Genomic DNA, 21,203 nt, shown 5'->3' with positions numbered 1-21,203 from the left:
ACATTTGCTCAAAAACACTTATTTTCAATGAATAGAAGAAGAAAGTGGGGAGGATGGTAGAATATTAGAAAACCTCTCTGAGTTTATTTTAAACCTGTGATTTGAAATGTACTGAGTTAGTTGAGTGGAGCAGGCAATGGCACCCCACTCCAGTACTCTTGCCTGGAAAAATCCCATGGACGGAGGAGCCTGGTGGGCTGCAGTCCATGGGGTCGCTGAGGGTCGGACACGACTGAGCGACTTCACTTTCACTTTTCACTTGCATGCATTGGAGAAGGAAATGGCAACCCACTCCAGTGTTCTTGCCTGGAGAATCCCAGGGACGGGGGAGCCTGTGGGCTGCTGGCTATGGGGTCGCACAGAGTTAGACACGACTGCAGTGATGCAGCAGCAGCAGCAGAGTTAGCTGAGAATGATACAGCCAATCAACATGGCTGGTTAAGATCTTCCAGACATGCCCAGGACAAGACAAATACCTAAAGCGACAAGATTGTGAGACTGTGAAATCTAGGCATGGTGAACCAAATTTTAAAAAGTTTAATGATGAAATGCTTTTGCAGGCTTAAAACAACAGTTTTCACAAATAAAGTAGAAGAGATTAAATGGGTAGCTATTTACAAACACCAAAAACTAGAGAAAATGCACAGAAAAGGAGAAGGGGCACAAAAGGTAATATTTAAAAAGTGAGTACTAATCACTAGGAGGTAAAATAAGGGATTACTGCTAAAAATTTAAAGTAGATCACTATCCTCCGTATTTGGCTTAACTTCTGATAATCAAGAAAAAAAAAAAAAAAACTGGTTCTGATCATAAATGCTAGAAACCTCAGTTCTAGAATTCACTGTTGCATTAAAATATTTTTTCCAAAATAAATTATTCTATGGTAAGGGAGAGGGGGAGTAAAGCTGCATAAAATGGAGAACAACTTAAAATGATAGTATGTAATTTATTTCCCTTTTTTGAAATTGCCTTTTAGAATCCCATATTCACTACAGCAATTTCAAAAAAGAATGACATAAGACACCAAATCATTTACAGTCACAAAAGAATTTCTGCATATTTTGTATTCTTTATTTAATTCTGAGGAACTTGACTTTAGTCATACAAGTAAATCTTAACATTTTGGCCTTTTGGAAAAGTCAAAAAGAAATTTAGAATGTTGCAGGAAAAAATATTAGTCTGTGCTTATGTAAGAACGTTAACAACAGCCAAAAGTCCAACTGACTCCCCTAATAACAGCATGGAGTAAATCTGATATGCTATTAGTAACAGTCTGAGAGTTCAAAATTCCTTAAGACAAAAGTCTCTTTTTTTCATCATTTTACCATATATTTACTGACTGCCCACTGCTGCTTGGCTCTGGGCTCAATACTAGGCAAGTACCCATGATTAAGACTAGTGATGTCTCTGGTTTTTGTATTCTTCTGAGAAAGATGTACAGACAACAAGGAAACAATTAAATATGATCAAAAGTGTATTAGAGATTGTATTAACTATATAAACAAAACAAACAGGGTGATATGAAAGAGATCTGTAGGTACTAATTTTTAGGGGGCTCAAGAAGGGCTTCAGTTATTAGATAAAGTTTGATCTGAAATCTGGACATGTAGAAAACTCAAGGACAAGAATTTCAGGCAAAGGGCAAATGCAAAGGCCCTGTGGCAGGGGCACTGTGGTCTGTTTGATGGATGGGAGCAAGAACTAATGGGGCTGCAAGGCAGTGTGCCCAGAGAATCGTGGTACAGACAGGACTGTGAGGAAGGCAGCAGCCACACCAGGGCGCATAGGCAGGGTGAGGTCTTCCTTTTAAGAGTGAAGGGAAGCTATTGGATTTATACCTAACAGTGATGGTTTGGGCTCCTGTTTGAAGAATGGTGTGTGTGTGTGTGTGTGTGTGTGTGTGTGTATCAGGAAGAGTGCCAACAGTGGAAGCAGGGATATGAAACTGGAGGCTGCTGAGTGGCAATAATCCAGGTAAGAGGGATTTCTCTGGTGGTCCAGTGGCTTAGACCCTGTGCTCCCAATGCAGTGGGCTGGGGTTTGACCCCTGTTCACTTTCTCTTTTCACTTTCATGCACTGGAGAAGGAAATGGCAACCCACTCCAGTGTTCTTGCCTGGAGAATCCCAGGGACGGGGGAGCCTGGTGGGCTGCCGTCTATAGGGTCGCACAGAGTCAGACACGACTGAAGCGACTTAGCAGCAGCAGCAGCAGGGAACTAGATCCCACATGCCACAACTAAGAGTCTGCATACTGCAGCCTAGACCCAGTGCAGCCAAATGAATAGATTTAAAAAATAATCCAGGTAAGAAACGACGATGAGCCAAACCACAGGGTAGTCCTGGCGACAGAGAACAGTGACAAATGCCAAATATATTTGGAGGCAAAATCGAAACTTGCTATGAGAAAAGGGTGAATGTGGGAAAAATAGGCATTCAGGTCTCTGAAGTTAGGTGTCGTTTAATGGAGTGGGGTCCAAGGACAAAGTTGTTCTTGTTCAAAGTTATTCTTTGTCCTTGTTCAAAGTTCTCCTTTGAACACTAGACTAGAGATGACCTGTAGGACATTTACTTGAAAAGATCATGTAGGCAGATGGAGCGAGGTGTTTGGAGCCCACAGGAGAGGTCTCAGCTAGAGACACACATTTGAGAGTCAATATTCTGCACAATTTCTGGCAGACCACCCAGGTACCCGTTTGGTAATTAAAAAATGCTTAGGAGATGACTGGTTGACAATTGACAGAAAGGGGAAGTGAAATTTTGCATCCTGGAAGATGTTTTGCATCTCTTGGCATGGAACACTCAGAAAATGCTGGTAGAGAAGGCCAGGTGCTGGGCTGCTCAATAAATATTAATTTACTGCAATAAATCTCAAGAAAGCAATGGACTGTTATTTCAGTAACTAACCTTACCCGACTCAATCAGTGCCACAGCTGTCGTTCAGCTTGTACTCTGTCCCTCATCCTCAGTATCTTTTTACCTTGAGGCTCAATCCCTGACCCAGGCACCTTGCTTTGTTCTTGAGCACTGCCTTTCTTGCTTTCACATCCAGCAAATACTGTCCTTGCTCTGACTATGTCCCTAATGACTCTCTCAGAACTTGCTCTTCACAGATTTCTGAATCTGTCATGAGTCAACACTGAGTATCCACAGTGTGCAGGCACCATTCTAGATGCTTGACGCATAGATCCCACTTATAACACCCTGCAAAGTAGCTGTTTGCCCTGGGGGTAGACCTGATCCCTTGGAGAAGAGTAGGTGCTTGGCTCTAACTCAAGTAGCTAGAAAGTGGTAGAACAAGGATTGCAGACAAGTTCAAGTGACTGTGCAGCCAGGCTCCCCTTCCTGGGTTTGCAAAGCTTACTGGATTTCACCTGTTCAATCAGTCTGTACCCTTGATCTGCAACTTCTCCAACAAAGTCCACTAGGTGGTCAGTATTCATCGAGAGCCACCAAGCATGCAAGTCAGGTTGGCCTGTGTCTGTAACCCTTGAACAACAGTGTTCCATGACTTGGTAACTGCAGACTCGCTTGGTGCTCTAATGTGGAATTTATCACATTCAGTGGGAGGACCCAGACCTGAGAGAGGCCCACAGCCTGGGAGGTTATTAGTCATCAGAGAAACAAAATAGATGGAGTGTGTTGGAGCAACATGGCCGGTGTGGCATGCCAGGGACAAGGTGGCTGACAGGAGAAGGGTTTTCAAAGGAAACAGCTTTTACGGCTTCATGTAAATATGTTAATAAAGCTTCAGTCTCTCTGGCCACACACTCAAGCTGAAAGGCTTTCTGTCTTCATTAGGCACGCCCCTTGAGCACACAGGTGTACAACAAGGCACAGAGCTGTCTGCTCAAACATCCTCTGCAGCAGAAGCAATGGCTTCCCCAGCATCCAAGAGGGGCCTTCACTAGGAGGAGGCCAAGTCCTGGGAGACTGAGCAATGTGTGCAGGAATTATTTGCACGGAAGGACAAAGGGCCCTGAAGCTACACTGGCGCTCATTTCAGCAGCACCTGTCGCTCCAGCACTTTCGGCCCTTTATTGCCCGACACTTGCCTGACTGGATGGGCCCTGCGCCACCTGCTGAGGAAATAGAGCCCATGAACGTCCATTTCATGTTAGGTTTCTTGGCAGAAATGAGATACGGAATTCCTAGGGGCAAAGTTACCTAGGAATCCAGCATCCACCAGACATAACTTATTAATGAATCAGATTGATAAATGTCAAAAGGTGAAAAGCTTGGTTTAGAAGACAAGAGAGAAGGAAGAAAACGGCTGCATGTGAGCCATATCCTTCAGTCATAGCAGATGGTGGTGGCTCGTGGCACACAGTTCTGCTCTGCTAAGGCCTCTGGGGCACTCCCTTCTGATGCAAGTGTGACATTAAAGAAACAGGCAGTGGCCCCTCGGCCCACTGGATATCTGAAGAGTTTAAGCAGAACTCTGTGAAGAGCCTTCATGAAGCTAATCTGAATCCACTCATCTCCACTGCTAACCTTCTACCTGGCTTATAGGATGATGGACATGATTCCAAGATTTTGAGAAACAAAGAAGTGCTTGGACTCTTTCTTTCTTTCTATTCTCTCTCTCTTTCTCTCTTTTATACCCCAAAACACAGATAATATCTTAAATAAACCTTTAACTACATGCAATTAATAAAATCTCAAGATACCAATAGCCAAGTTCTTTGCTGTATTCCCAACACTTAGATGAAAGTCAGAACAGAGTAGGCTCCCTCTATATTATATATAATACACACATATAAAATAAATGAACAAATGAACATTTACTATCTCCTTGGGTTACGAGTTCTGGTGCCAGACTTTGCAAGTAGACTTTTTATTAATAACTCTAGGAAGAGACTGTGCGCTTCCCCAATGGCTCAGTGGGTAAAGAATCTGCCTACAATGCAGGAGACACAGAAGACTAGCGTTCAATCCCTGGGTCAGGAAGATCTCCTGGAGGAGGGCATAGCAACCAATTCCAGTATTCTTGCCTGGAGAATTCCATGGACAGAGAAACCTGGTGGGCTACAGTCCTGAAGGTCACAAAGAGCCGGTGCAACTGAGAGAGTGAGGAAGAGACTTCCGTTGAATTCTAATTTCACAAACATTCTTTTCATAGAGACATTGAAAGTTCTCTAACTCCCTATACATGGTTATATTTTTTTCTGATGGCAAAATACTAAGTATAAAGTATAAACTTTATATGAAGTATAAAGTATACTATAAAGTAGTAGTATAAAGTATAAGGTAGGACTGAAGGAATTTTTAATAACTTGTTTCTTAATGCCCACCCAAAATACCCTAATTAAAACTTCTCATTAAAAATTTTGTTATTTATCGCAATCTTCTCTTATTTGGATATTATTGAAAAACCAAGGGACATCAGTCAGCAGGGTAAGTGACAGACAAGACCATACCACCAAATAAAGATCTGACCTCATTCTGAATTTTTCCTTTCAGATCAAATATTTTCTCCTCCCAAGTGATACTCCTGGGATGAGAATATTCACTCTATTAAAATTCAGACTACTCGATGAACTTCAGTGCCTTTCCACAGAAGTAAGACTTCCCGTAGAAGCATTTATGAAACAGTAGTAAGTTGGCTCTGGTTGTGGGTACATATGTACCTAAGTCTTTGAGACAGATTAAAAAAACAGATCTAGTCAGTCTGCCAGAAAGTCCTGATGTCAAGGATGACTCTCAAGGTTATTGGAATTAAGAGTCTTCCCCCCTGATCAGGCAGATGTGAAGCTTTAAAAGAAATTTGCTACTCTGTATTTAAGCAAAATCATACTAAGAAAACCAAGCAAGGACCCATAGACCTTTGTTTGAAGGATTTTAGTCTGGCTATTAAAGCAACTGGTCAGCATAAAACCAGAAAACAGAGCCTTCATCTTGCCTTTCCAATCTTGCTGGCATCAGATGATAAGAGAACTGACAAGTAAAAGCGGGCCAGGGAAAGTTCTATGGCTAGGAAGCATTTTTATGAGTCAATATATTTTTAAGCTTATCTCCAAGAATAAAAACCCAGTCACTCTTCTCATAGGGATTTTTTTTTAATATGACAAAGCATAGGGGTTTGCTAAATATGGGTGTTGAGAGTGTCCAGATATTTATCATTCTCTGCATTTTCTCTGCTGGAAGCATTTCATAATAAAAAAGGCAATAAAAGTATCAAATTGCATGAGCAAAGAAAAAACAGAATACACATTTTGGGGAGTTTACAAAAAGATGCTTAATTTACCTCTGCAGTGGTGAAAAATGTAAGACTTCTTATTATAAGTTAGTATTTTTCAAATAACACGATTTCAAAATATAGATTATTTAGATGTTAAATCTGATGACATTTAAACATTAATAGAAATCAACTCTCAGTAACTCTGAAGGCTCTCCAATATGAACACAGTGCTGACCATTCATCATATTTAATGAGGTGTATTGGAAATAGCTGAGTACTGACCTCCCCAGGACAAATGATCCTCTTGGGACGAGGGGCCTCTTGCTGTAACTGATACACTGCCAAACAGAAAAAGAGAGAATTATAATTAAAAAAAAAAAAAAACCAGCACATACCAACATGGCTTCAAATAGCTCAACCTAACTACCTTTCAAGAACTGCAAATTTCTCAACCAAAAAACAAATTATTTTTAGACAGAATAAAGTCAGATCATTTATATGGAAATGAGTCACAATGAATATAAACTGGCAAAATTGATTTTTTAAAATTCTCATAAGGACAATTTAGTTGCATAATTGTTACTGGCATTGTTCATGTTATAGCTTTCTTGGAAGACTAGATAAGACTAAAATTCTTTTGACAATTTTAAAGATGAAATTCTACTTGTGAGTACCTAAGTAGTAAGATCACATAATGGGATCCCTCCGTCTCAATGCTGATGAGAATACCAGGGAAAGAATGGCCTTAGAAGACAAGTGGCATTCTCTGAAATGTTAGTTATAGACAAAGATACAACTGATTCTGTGAGTGAATGAGGCCCCAAGTCATTTCTTTTTTCATGAGTTCCACTTTTGCCCTGCCCATCACCATGGATTCTTAGCTCCTTGACTATTTTCCAACCATTGTCATTCCTTTTTCTTGGGCCCTTCAGTATCTTAAATATAACAACTCTCTTATATCCTGTATAAAAGACAGACTTTCAGGCTGAGGCATGGAGGAAAGCAGGTAATTGTATACAGAAATATAATTTATCAGACTATTATTTGTGATTTATTAAACTATGATGAGTGGCTTTCTGCCGCTTAGCTAGTTTGGTTACTTTTCTTAAGAGGAAAAGCTGTGCATGTACCTTAAAGTTTTACTTTCACGGAAATGGGAGCTGAAAATAAACCTACTTGATGTTATCTTCAGAGTCGTGAAGAGGGAATAATTAATGTTGAGTATATCTATGAATCATATCATAAATACACCTACAAAAGGTTAAAAATTCAATTGTATAAAGTCTTTCTAGAAAATGTAATAAGAGAAGTGAAAATTTCTGGCTTACTCTTAGGTCTAAAAATAAAAAAAGAAATTTTAATTGAAAGACAGATAGTCATGTGGAAACAGAGGTAGAAATGATGGAACTTATTTTGTATCGATGGCTCCCCAAAGCATTCAGCTCAAAATGGTTATTTTCTTACCTAATTAAGGGTAGACCACTCAGCTTCCTCACAAAGAAAAAATCATCTAACTCTCATAAAGATGGTTTTAATTCATCCCATTTCTAAGCTTAGGTTGCCCATACTAATGATGGTGCCTGTGACACTTAATAGTAACTATAGCCATGTGTAAGGGACAGGGCAGAGAAGGCTTCTCGTACAGGAGGAAACATGAGGAAGAATTGGCTGAAGATAGAGAAACAGTTTTGGACACTCTATTGACAATCCCAGTAAAGTCCACACTCTCCTTAAATCATGAGAGAGCCTTCATGGAATCCTTTATTCCTCTCAGATCAACCCCAACACCAACTAGCTGGTTTTCAGCAGGGTTTTGCTGTTAATGAGTGTAAAGGGAACCAAACGGGGCATCTCTTAGAATCACAGAGCTCATGAGCAATTATAGAACCCATGTCCAGAGAATCCTATCTCCTCTTATCTGCCTATCACCAGCGCCCTTTGAAGCCAGCAGTTATATGTGGGGGGCATGGCTGGGACGGTTTTGTGAACACCATTTTTAATGCCTCCCTTGAAGGTAGAAAAGGAAGTACAGCTGTTATAAGAGAGAAGCATTTTTAGCTATGTGTACCTTTGTAATTCATATCAGCAAACATTTGAACACCGGCTATAAAACAGATACCACAGTCAGCATTACCTGGAGGCTTTAGCGATGAATGGAGGGGAAGGGAGAAGAGAAGGGAACCAGCATATCAAGTGCCTGTTACATGCCAGGAACAATGTTTTATTGAATCCTCTCAAGAGCTCAGAAGAAAGAACATATCATTATCATTCTCAATTTTATATGAAGAAATAAGTGCCTAGAAGGGAAATATCTGCCCCAGGGCATCAAGCTAAAATGGATCCTTTTGACTCCAAAGCCCTGGTTTGTTTTTCTGTGCCTCAGGGCCTTTGCACTTGCTACTCCATCCACCTGGACTGCCTTTTCCCAAGATGTTTAGATGGCTCCCTCCCCACTCCTTCATTCAGGTCTTCCCTGACATGCTCAGCTTGGATAAAATTCCACATCATCATCCCACTCTGCTCCCTTTTACACCATTTCATGTTTCTTCACGGTACTCATCACCATCAACACAGTGTATTTGTCTACTTTGAGTGCTGTCTCCCTTAACTAAAGTATAAGCTCTTTGGGGGCAGGGACTGTCCACAGTGGGATTCTCAGTGCTTTGAACCGGGTTTGGCACATGTAAAGTGAAAGTGAGAGTGTTAGTTGCTCAGTCATGTCTGACTCTTTGTGACCCCATGGACTGTAGCCCACCAGGCTCTCCAGGCTAGGATAATGGAGTGGGTTGCCATTTCCTACTCCAGGGGATCTTCCCGACCCAGTGATCAAACCCACGTCTCTTGCATCTCTTGCAATGGCAGGTGGATGCTTTACCCCAATGCCATGTGGGAAGCCCAGGGAAACAAAAGAGTATTTTCATTGTATGTAAAGGAGATCTTGAAAGTGTAAGTCAGGACAACACTGGTGGAAATGCAGATGAGAAGGGAGTTGATTGCCGAGGAGGATTGGCAGGGTTTGATTGCAAATGGAATGGAGGAAAGGGCCTGGAAAGATGGAAAGATTGAGATGCTATTAACAGTTATAGAGGTTACAGGAGAGGAAATGTAAGGGACAGTTCCTCTCCTGTGTCAACAAACTACAGCCTATAGCTGTATACTCTAGGGATTCTCTGAGTAAAGAGAAGTGTGGTTGTTCACCAGTCTTACAAATGGAAACAGCCGTTTGTCCTACTCCAGCCAGGAGTAACTTTGAGGGGGGTCCCTGAAAACTCCTCAAGCCAGAGATGCCACCTCTCCTTGCTGGTCCCTGGGCTGCACACATCAGAAATCAATCACCATTTCTCAGTGAGCTACAAGATCTACTTGGTGCTGTTCTAAGCAACAGAAACTGACAAAGCCTGTTAGCCATCTGGATTCTATGTCTCTATAAAGATAATTAGATGACAACCAATTGCAATGGCAGCCATAGGAAAAAAAAAATAGGGCCTTAGACTCTATCTTAGCTTCAGTCCCTGTCCCTTCTTCTCAAGACTGGCTGTAACAAAACAAATATCCGTGAGGCCCATTTAATGTAACTGAAACATGTCACGTAATCTTGAAAATGTAGTTTCTTGAATTTTTTGTTGTTGTTGAACAAACACACGTCACAAGCAGAATGCAGTAATAAATGTCACTTCTTGGGTGATTTTGTGTACTAAGGGGCAAGAAGATGGAATCTGCTTCTACAGCAATGTTTCAGATCAGTCCCAGGCTCTTCCCCGCCATGGGCCCTTACACACAGAAGAGAACCCTGAGCACTGGAATAGGCTATTTGACTGGGGTGAGGGGATGGTCACTAGGAAACTTGGGGATAGAGAAGAGGAATCCCTGCTCCCCAAGAAATCTGAAGCAGTTTGAGAAATCAAGAGTTCACTGAGAGAACCTTTTTTCTTCAGTAAGAAAACTGAAGAAAAAAGGACTCCCTTGGTAGTCCTGTGGTTAAGAATCTGCCTGGCCAATGCAAGGGACACAGGTTTGATCCTCAGTCCAGGAAAATTCCAGATGCCGTGGGGCAACTAAGCCCATGTGCCACAACTCTAGAGGTTGTGATCTGTAGCAAGAGAAGCCACCTCCATGACAAGCCCACACACTGCAGCTAGAGAGTAGCCCCCACTTGCCACAACTAGAGAAAACTGCGTGAAGCAATGAAGACCCAGTGCAGCCAAAAATTAATAATTAAAAAAAAAAAAACTTGGCTCATCCTCTGGTAACACAATCTTCCCATGGATGCCAAGTGAAAACCATGGCCTGGGTGATGTGAAGCCCAGTCCAGACCCATCAGCTCTTAACAGACCCTGCAGCAATGTCCTCTAACAGCCTCAAGTCCTTTAAGAAGGCATGTGGACCCAGGAGCCAAACCTGGACACTTGGCTGTGACACTGAGCCAGTGCCACCCTGTTCGCCGATGACTTCCCAGTATTCGTAGGAAAGAACTCATGGATATGAGTAACCAATGGTGGGGGCTTCGATGGCCTCTTGGTTCAACCCCACCTCCAGACTGCTGTGTGCAGGCTTTGTCTTGCTAACGAATGTCCAGTCTTGCTTGGGATGAAGTTTTCTCCTCTTGTCCATGGCACACTGAAAAATCTGAGGATGAAGCTGTGGAGACTTGAATCAGGGGGTCTCAGGCCTAAGTGCATGAGAAGCACCTGTGGAGTGTGATAAATTGCAGATTCTCCACTCTTCTGATTCAGAAATCTGGGGTCAGGCTGAGGAATAGTTATTATAACTACTTTCCTCAGGTAATTCTCATGCAGGGGGTCTGTGGACCAGAATTTGGAGGTTCTACACTTCTCTTTAGAAAAACAGGCACAAGCTGTGACTGCCTTACTTGCTGCCCAGGGGAGTCTCTGGGGAGAGCTGCTGGCCATGGCATCTGCTGCCTAATTGGCACTTGGCCTCTTAAACAATAAAATCTTTCAGAATATACCCATAGTGGTGGGCTTTTAAACTCGTCTGCTTAGGGCATGCACTTCATACAGTTCTGGCTGAAAATTTAGAATGTGGCTTTATTTTATTTTTAAATTAAACTTGAAAATAGTCTTTTTTTTTTTTTTAATTGAAACCAAATATTTCTCAGTAACTTCGCCAATGTTTTGGGGTATGGTATTGAGTATGAAGGACTACATGTAGATAGACGATACTTTGAGGCAAGATTATTCTTATGGAAGTAAGAGCATTAGCTTCTAAGAAAAATGGGGGAGCAGAAAAGGCAAGAACTTAAGCATGTAGCATCATTGTTCTTTGAGTCAAGATGGAGTTTTCATCCTTGTGGCCCCATAGATCAAAGCACACAGTCTTGTCTAAGGCAAAGACTTAATATGCATTTGTTGAACGAATGAGCAATCTACTTTATATAAAATATCGAGAGAGCTGATTTTAAATCAGACATGCATTGGTTGCCTTCTAGGCATCCATTTCCATCTTTCCCACTCCAACCATATTCCAAAGTTTCCAGTCATGGAGATTACATAGGAGTGAACCCTCTTGAGTTCCAGCCATGTGCCCTGATTGGTTTAGGGCAGTTAGTGTACCCCAACTCTCTGACCATAGTCATGTAGCCAGGGTTGGGGACTCACATCAAATAGGGCTGAGACACAATTTTTTTTGTAATATTTGTTACTGTATGATTTATAGAAAGCACTGCTCTCCTGGGCACATTGACAATGGTGAGTGAGTCAATGAGTGAAGTCGCTCAGTTGTGTCCGACTCTTTGTGACCCCATGGACTGTAGCCTACCAGGCTTCTCCATCCATGGGATTTTCCAGGCAAGAATACTGGAGTGGGTTGCTATTTCCTTCTCCAGGGGATCTTCCCAACCCAGGAATCGAACCTGGGTTTCCTGCATTGCAGGCAGATGCTTTACCCTCTGAGCCACCAGGGAAGCTCCAAATACCCAGGAAAGCAATTACCAAACAAAATTTAATTGCCTCTAACACCAAAGCTGAATTTGGGTGTCAATAGTGTCTCTTTTTTAAAAAACTGAATTTTGTATTGGATTACAGATGATTAACAATGTTGTGATAGTTTCAGGTGGAAAGCAAAGGGACTCAGACTGAAACAAATTCTAATACTTTTGTTTGAAGTAGACTATCTCTTTGCTAGTTGCTTTTGGATGAGAATGTGGTAGCTCTCTGGGGGTTAAAAGAGAAAAGCCTACAAAGCGTGGAGCTAAACCTAGGAAAGCAGAACCAAGAAAGGAAGATATATGCACTGGGCTCCAATAATGTCTTTGAGTTGCTGGAGCAAGTCGCGCCTAAAGCCAGTGCCTCTCAACTTTTTGCTTATGTCAATCAATGTGTTTAAGTGGAATATTCTGTTATTTGTATGAAAGAGCATTGCAATTAGCATTAAAACTTAAAAACAGCTTCTTAATGTGGATCATTATGAAGTAGATTCATTTTCCTTTAGGAATAATGTTATAATTGGGACAAAAGCTTCATAATAAGAATCTAGTATCAAATAAGTCAATATTAAAACCAACAATAGGTGATGAATGAAAGAAAAGACACACCTATATACTTCTATAATCACTGTAAACAACCAATTTTTAAATCAAGTCCTATAATGAGGCAAAAATGAACAGCATCCAGCAAATGTATGAGAAATTTCAAAGTACCAAATAATCGCTGGAGTTGAAAAATTAATTGTGTGATGGAAAATTATAGACTCCATAAATGATACGTTAATGAGTTTGAATCAACACCTAAAATTAATCTCTCAAAGGATGGTTTGTGAGTATTCCAAAGAGAAACACTTGGTGTTTACCAATAAGTTATTTAAAACCAAACAAATTTCATATTCTGATAGGTTAATTGGATTTTCAGATATGGAAAATGCTATTGTTTTAGCATATTTGTATATTAACATGGACCTCATGAAGTTTTGAAGGCCCTCAATTTCTTCTTATTTATCTTTTAAGACCTTACATGCAGATTTATCCTCTTCTAGAAAGTCTTCTGTAATCCCAGGAGGGAGAGGAGTAGTATATTGTTGCTTCAGTCCATTTGCATATTAATTGGTTTACATCTGTCTTTCTTTCTAGGCTGTAAATTTGAGGAAAGCATGGACCACATTTTTAGCTACTGTTGATTCCTAGTGCTTCTCCTAATGCTTATAATGTACGTTTGCTGAAAGACCAAATGAGTAGATGATAAACTTGACAATAAGAAGGAGTAGCATGAGTTGGCAATGAGTATTAGATGAGCTTATAAGTAGTCCAACATCGAAACTCAAAGAATTACTGGATTCAGGACAACCAAAGAGAATTCTCAGTAGTACCTGTGTTTTTGATGTTGTGGATGGCCCTGCTGATGGCATCCTCCCCTCAGAACTGCAGGGTGCAGTTCTGAATCACTGCTGCTGCTGCTGCTGCTGCTGCTGCTAAGTCACTTCAGTCGTGTCCGACTCTGTGCGACCCCATAGATGGCAGCCCACCAGGCTCCCCCGTCCCTGGGATTCTCCAGGCAAGAACACTGGAGTGGGTTGCCATTGCCTTCTCCAATGCATGAAAGTGAAAAGTGAAAGTGAAGTTGCTCAGTCGTGTCTGACTCCTAGTGACACCATGGACTGCAGCCTACCAGGCTCCTCCGTCCATGGGATTTTCCAGGCAAGAGTACTGGAGTGGGTTGCCATTGCCTTCTCCTCTGAATCACTGGAGACTCTCAAATAGAGCCTGGATGACTATTAGCTGAGTATAATAAAGAGGAAATTCATATATGTCATTAGGTTTGTATTAAATGGCCTCAACTGTCCCTTCTGTGTATCTAAATTTTTATGATTCTAGTGCAAAGTATACACACACACACACACACACAACTTGGTTAGATCCAAAAAATCAAAACCAATACACTCTGGTAAATTTAATAGTATGAACACGTAATAAATAGCACCTTTTCTGGGCTTCCTTAAAACATAAAAGTGCTTTTAAGAGGTGCACTGGGTGTCCCAAGGTCTCTTGGAAAAGCGAAATGACTCTGAGCCAGTGCTATCTTCTCGCTTCAGTAAAGCTCTCTGTGGTGGCATTCACTCAACAAATATTTATTGGGTAGTTAACGTATGCAAGGCTGTGTGCAAGAAGGTGAGCAAGGAACAGTAAGTCATGCGACCCTCCCAATGCCTCTCACTACAGATATTTGGTTGATTTACTGTCAGAGCACTTTACACTCCATTAGGAAACAAACAAACAAAAACATCCAATTACTTAGTCATTAGCACTGCCTTTTAAAATAGAAGATGAGAATGCAGAACATTAGATTGGAAGGGCCCTTAGAGACCCAGCACAACCCCTTTATTTCACAGATGGAAGAACAGACTCGTGTAATAAAGAACGAGGAGCCTCTCTATATGCTGACGTGGGAAGATCGAATTGTGAAGTGAAACAAGCAAGTTGAAGGACACCGGGTACAGCATAAACCCATTTTTCACAGAAGGGACCAACCACAAAAATGCCTTAATATCAGGCACGTGTATTTTAAACACTTGGAAGGATATGCTTTCCAAAATGGACAGTGGTCAGTGATTGGAAGGGAGGAGTGGAATATGGGGTGGGGATGGTATGCGGTTTATGGGAGATTTTTACTCTCAGCTTTATGTATTTCTCTAATGTTTGTCTTTTATGTAGCTTTGTTTTGCTTTTGTTACAGATACATACACACACGGGTATATGCTGTGTGCATCTGTGTGTATGTATATACTTTATGTCCTTATGTATCAATTTTAAATAGAAAGAAAAAAATCCTGAAAACTTGCAGGCTGTGAGTCAGGTTTGTTTCTGGGTTCCACTCTGAATGCCCCAGTAATGCTTCCTGTAAAACCTTTGCCAAATTACTGAACCTCCTTGATCTGTGGTTCCTTTGTGTGTGAAATGGGGATAAGAATGGTACCCATTGCTGAGGGCTAAGATGGGATTTGGGAATTCAGGCACAGAGCTAGCATGGTAGCTGGTACATGGCAGGTCTCAACAGACAGAAGACACAAGGGCAACATCAATAATGACAGAAATAATTCTCCTTATCACTATTGTCTAGAAGCAAAGCTTGAACAAGAGCCTATTCTCCTGGGGTCTCTCCACACCATACCCCTCCCCTTTCTCACTGGAGAATTACTTAGGCGGGTGATACTAAGGAAAGAGAAAATGAGCTTGAGGTGATGACAAGTGCCTGCCTTCATGAGGGGAGTCAGATTGATGACTGATGATCAGATAATGAACCCTGTTTCTAAGGAGTCACCGTTAGTGACCAAACATTATTCTTCCCCATCTGTTAATTTTTTGTGGTAAATGTCATATGATATTAATATAGGATAAACAGTCAAGAGCATAATTCATGGAAGTCAACATACTTACCCTTGATGACCAGCTGTGGAAAAAAAGGAAGAAAGGAAAGAAGGATGGAAGGAAAGAGGAAAGGAAGGGAGACAAGGAGTGCCCTGAAGAAAGTCAGAGTCAGAATAGCCATCTTTTTTTTTTTTCCCTAAGCATTCCTAAGTGAGTCATGGCAGCTGGCTCTCATAGGTCCTCTCCAGGGGAGAGGGCTCTTTCTATTTTCTCTGACCAATATATCTCCTTAGTAGAAAAAGAAATTTGGATTTGCAGGGCTGTGATGAGGGAGTCTGTGTGTGCACTAAATCAACAGCAAAAATTGTTCAAAAGGCAGGCCTGCTAAAGACTTCTGAGGAGATTTTCATTTTAGATACTCACAGTATGATTTCCATATTGGAGGCTGGTATTCTTCAGCATCTAAAACAAAAAGCAAGAAATCAATCCGTCAGCTTGAATGTCAAACTGCCAACATGTGTCTTCTCTGGGGGAACAATACTGTCAGCAGTCCTCGCCTTCCAGTCCCAAGGGTCCTCTCAGCTCATTTACGGGACAGTTCCAGGCAAGAGGGAGGAATTGGGAAAGGCGACCCTTGTGGACCCAACACCACTTTGTCCAGGTCACTTACCATGACCGAATCAACTGCTTAACCATTTTCATAGAGCTCAGTAAATCAAAAAAGATTTTTAAAGCAATTAACTTGATTGTACCCTCCAGTAATCCTTTCAAACAGTATTTACTTAACTTGGCATAATAAACATATAGTTTATCTCACAGATTCCAATCAGACCTTTAGCCCATTTATTTAGACTTGAGGGCAAGATGCACAGTGGCAAGTATGTAATATTAAATCTGGGAAGTTGTACCACTCAGCCAACTGAACTCCTAAAACACTAGGTCTGACAGCAGAGACACTGATGATTCAATTGGAATCTCATCATGTCCTTGAATTTACTCCAGTGTGTGACTTAGGAAATTTCCAGAAAACCTTTCAGCAATCAGAAGTGTCAGAGGAAAAGAGTTGCAACAAAATGGAGAGGACGACACTGTTATTCATCAAACTAGAAGGCAGACAATGGGAGAAAATCTGCTTGTTCAGTCAGCTCAACAATCCCAAGGCTGACAGCTGATTTTATAATTCTGATGGAGTTATTAGAGTCCTCCTGAGCTCATAGCTAAGGTCTTGGTAAAACATACTCCAGCTTAAACAGCCAGAGGGAAAAATCCATTCCCCGACTCACAGAATATTGAGCTGGGGAACTTTGAAGAGTTCTTTTAGTTTAGCACTTTTCAATGAGGGAACAGTTTTTGTCACCTTGCACGTGTACGGCATCACTCACCCAGCCTAATGTGCCCTTGTCCTTCTGTTGCTGTCACATACTAAAATTTTATGAAAAGGAATAGAAACTTTCTAATCTCATGCAATAAGACAGTTTGAGAAATTTTCCCCTCCTAAAAAACAAATATGCTTGCTGCTGCTGCTGCTGCTGCTGCTAAGTCGCTTCAGTTGTGTGCGACTCTGTGCGACCCCATAGACGGCAGCCCACCAGGCTCCCCCGTCCCTGGGATTCTCCAGGCAAGAACACTGGAGTGGGTTGCCATTGCCTTCTCCAATGCATGAAAGTGAAAAGTGAAAGTGAAGTCGCTCAGTCGTGTCCGACTCTTAACAACCCCATGGACTGCAGCCTACCAGGCTCCTCCATCCATGGGAGTTTCCAGGCAAGAGTACTGGAATGGGTTGCCATTGCCTTCTCCAATATGCTTACTATACATAAAAAGAAACTGGAGTGGTGAAATTCCCCCAAATCTTACTCAATCACAGTTGTGTAGCTTAAATGAAATTCTTTCACAATTACTTACTCTCTGGAGCCCATCCTATCACAGAGGCAACTAAACACCTCCTAAGACAGTTTCATACAAAAACATCTGGATAGTTAGGCTTACCTAGTCAGGAACCTCTCTATGGATAATCAGCCACATAGACACACACACAAAACAACGTATTAATAATGGTTTATGTTGTTATGCAAACTTTGTTTGCTAAAAAAAGTGAAACTCCTAATACTTTAGTCAAAGTGGACAATGTAATAGTGAGCTTTTAACCTAAACAAGCAATTAATTTCATCCTATATGTTGTTGTTGCTTAGTCGCTAAGTCGTATCTGACTCTTTCAAGACCCATGGACTGTAGCCCTCCTGGCTCCTCTGTTCATGGGATTTTTCAGGCAAGAACACTGGAGTGGGTTGTCATTTTCTTCTCCAGGGAATCTTGTAGACCCAGGGATTGAATCCGTGTCTTCTGCATTGCAGGAGGATTCTTTACCATTGAGCCACCTGGGAAGCCCATCCTATATGTAACACAGACCAAGTTTAATGGATTAATATGGTGTTTGTTTATAAAGAACTCTCAAATAAAATAAATCATATTGCTGAGTTTACAACAAAATTCTAGAACCATCCATACAATACTACCTCACCAGAAAAGCCAGGTCCTATATGTTAAAACACTGATGACACCTTCAAAAGTCTTTTTCAAAGATATAGAGCCAATACACACATACACATACACCAGACTGCATAGTAGCAGGAATTCCTGAGATGTCGTCTACCCAAAGACGTCTTTATTATTTTAGATGAGATTTACTCTATAAGCTAAGTAGAACCCCCAGACCAAGAAGTGGTCAAGAATATTCAGAACTGAAAAGTGTATCTTTCTACATGCTGAGGGAAGTTCTCCTCTAAATAAGTAGTCTCCTTAATTCAGGTTTCAGATACTCAACTTGGATCTCCTAAAGGGCTTCTTATCTGAAGTTAGAAATCTGGATTAAATGGCCTCTCACTGCTCATTTCAGTCTTGCTCTGTGAAAAACCTAGAATTTTCACCTGAAATATCAGCTCCTATCCTTTAATTGCCAAATTCAGACTTAAATTGAAGAAAGTAGGGAAAACCAGTAGACCATTCAGGTATGACCTAAATCAAATCCCTTATGATTATACAGTGGAAGTGAGAAATAGATTTAAGGGACTAGATCTGATAGATAGAGTGCCTGATGAACTATGGACGGAGGTTCGTAACATTGTACAGGAAACAGGGATCAAGACCACCCCCATGGAAAATGCAAAAAAGCAAAATGGCTGTCTGGGGAGGCCTTACCAATAGCTGTGAAAAGCAGAGAAGTGAAAAGCAAAGGAGAAAAGGAAAGATATAAGAGTTCCAAAGAATAGCAAAAAGAGATAAGAAAGCCTTCCTCAGTGATCAATGCAAAGAAATAGAAGAAAACAACAGAATGGGAAAGACTAGAGATCACTTCAAGAAAATTAGAGATACCAAGGGAATATTTCATGCAAAGATGGGCTCGATAAAGGACAGAAATGGTATGGACCCAACAGAAGCAGAAGATACTAAGAAGAGGTGGCGAGAATACACAGAAGAACTCTACAAAAAAGATCTTCATGACCCAGATAATCACGATGGTGTGATCACTCACCTAGAGCCAGACATCCTGGATTGTGAAGTCAAGTGGGCCTTAGAAAGCATCACTATGAACAAAGCTAGTGGAGGTGATGGAATTCCAGTTGAGCTATTTCAAATCCTGAAAGATGATGCTGTGAAAATGCTGCACTCAATATGCCAGCAAATTTGGAAAACTCAGCAGTGGCCACAGGACTGGAAAAGGTCAGTTTTCATTCCAATCCCAAAGAAAGGCAATGTCAAAGAATGCTCAAACTACCACACAATTGCACTCATCTCACACGCTAGTAAAGTAATGCTCAAAATTCTCCAAGCCAGGCTTCAGCAATACATGAACTGTGGACTTCCAGATGTTCAACCTGGTTTTAGAAAAGGCAGAGGAACCAGAGATTAAATTGCCAACATCCGCTGGATCATGGAAAAAGCAAGAGAGTTCCAGAAAAACATCTATTTCTGCTTTATTGACTATGCCAAAGCCTTTGACTGTGTGGATCACAATAAACTGTGGAAAATTCTGAAAGAGATGGGAATACCAGACCACCTGACCTGCCTCTTGAGAAACCTATACGCAGGTCAGGAAGCACCAGTTAGAACTGGACATAGAACAACAGACTGGTTCCAAATAGGAAAAGGAGTACGTCAAGGCTGTATATTGTCACCCTGCTCATTTAACTTATATGCAGAATACATCATGAGAAACGCTGGGCTGGAAGAAGCACAAGCTGGAATCAAGATTGTCGGGAGAAATATCAATAACCTCAGATATGCAGATGACACCACCCTTATGGCAGTAAGTGAAGAGGAACTCAAAAGCCTCTTGATGAAAGTGAAAGTGGAGAGTGAAAAAGTTGGCTTAAAGCTCAACATTCAGAAAACGAAGATCATGGCATCTGGTTCCATCACTTCATGGCAAATAGATGGGGAAACAGTGGAAACACTGTCAGACTTTATTTTTCTGGGCTCCAAGATCACTTTAGATGGTGACTGCAGCCATGAAATTAAAAGACGTTTACTCCTTGGAAGGAAAGTTATGACCAACCTAGATAGCATATTCAAAAGCAGAGACATTACTTTGCCTAAAAAGGTGCGTCTAGTCAAGGCTATGGTTTTTCCAGTAGTCATGTATGGATGTGAAAGTTGGACTGTGAAGAAAGCTGAGTGCCAAAGAATTGATGCTTTTAAACTGTGATGTTGGAGAAGACTCTTGAGAGTCCCTTTTACTGCAAAGAGATCCAACCAGTCCATTCTAAAGGAGATCAGTCCTGGGTGTTCTTTGGAAGGAATGATGCTAAAGCTGAAACTCCAGTACTTTGGCCACTTCAAGTGAAGAGTTGACTCACTGGAAGAGACTCTGATTATGGGAGGAATTGGGGGCAGGAGGAAAAGGGGACGACAGAGGATGAGATGGCTGGATGGCATCACTGACTTGATGGACATGAGTTTGAGTGAACTCCGGGAGTTGGGGATGGACAGGGAGGCCTGGTGTGCTGCAATTCATGGGGTGGCAAAGAGTCGGACACGACTGAGTTGTACTGATCCTTTAAACTTGCATTTAGCCTTCCCTACACATAAACACTTACTCCCTTTTGGATTGCTCCTTGCTGGCAATGTCACATAGAGGTGAAGAAAGCTGTCCATAGAGACTGGATATCATAATGCTGCCTTGTTTAAAAATCCTCCATTGTCTCTCATCTACATTTGGAATAAAATACAAACATTATGGGTTTCCGTGATGGCTCAGCTGTTGAGAATCCGCATGCAATGCAAGAGATACAGGAGATGTGGGTTCGATCCCTGGGTCAGGAAAATCCCCTGGAGGAGGGCATGGCAACCTACTCCAGTATTCTTGCCTGGAGAATTCCACAAAGGAGCCTGGCATGCTATACAGTCCATAGACTCTCAAAGAGTCTGTCATGACTGAGTGACTGAGCACATATACATACAAACATTATACTGTGGGCTCCAGTCCTGCCCTCCTCTTCACTCCACCGCAGGCATTTCCCTGCTTTTCACGTATTATCCAACCATACTGGTCTTTTCTCTTTTCCCAGAACAAGCCAGGCCAAGGCAAGGCCCCTGGCCTTTGCTCCCGTGGGCCCTCCAAGTAAAAATTCTCCTCTAACAGACTTTTGCATGGCTGACTTGCTCTATCTTGTGGGGTTCAACTGAAATTTCACCTCCCAGGGGTCATCTTT

At 41.6% G+C, this 21,203-nt stretch overlaps 1 protein-coding gene across 1 annotated transcript in view; it reads right to left on the bottom strand.

Moving 5' to 3' along the window:
• Window positions 1–21,203, bottom strand: part of CHN2 (chimerin 2) — a 338,897-nt gene that overhangs the window by 158,714 nt on the left and 158,980 nt on the right. Inside the window, exons 2-3 of the mRNA XM_086396433.1 lie at window positions 15,919–15,957; window positions 6,462–6,517 (exon numbers count right to left, since the gene is read on the bottom strand). Of these exons, the coding sequence (XP_086252559.1) occupies window positions 6,462–6,517; window positions 15,919–15,957 (95 nt within the window). The remainder of the gene's footprint in view (window positions 1–6,461; window positions 6,518–15,918; window positions 15,958–21,203) is intronic.

Source organism: Bos grunniens, chromosome 4 (genome assembly GCF_055505025.1).
Source record: "Bos grunniens cultivar Pamir isolate PY7600 chromosome 4, Bosgru_T2T1.0, whole genome shotgun sequence".
NCBI classification, from domain to species: domain Eukaryota; kingdom Metazoa; phylum Chordata; class Mammalia; order Artiodactyla; family Bovidae; genus Bos; species Bos grunniens.
Note: the sequence above shows the minus strand (reverse complement) of the source record. Positions and strands in the feature narration are given on the sequence as shown.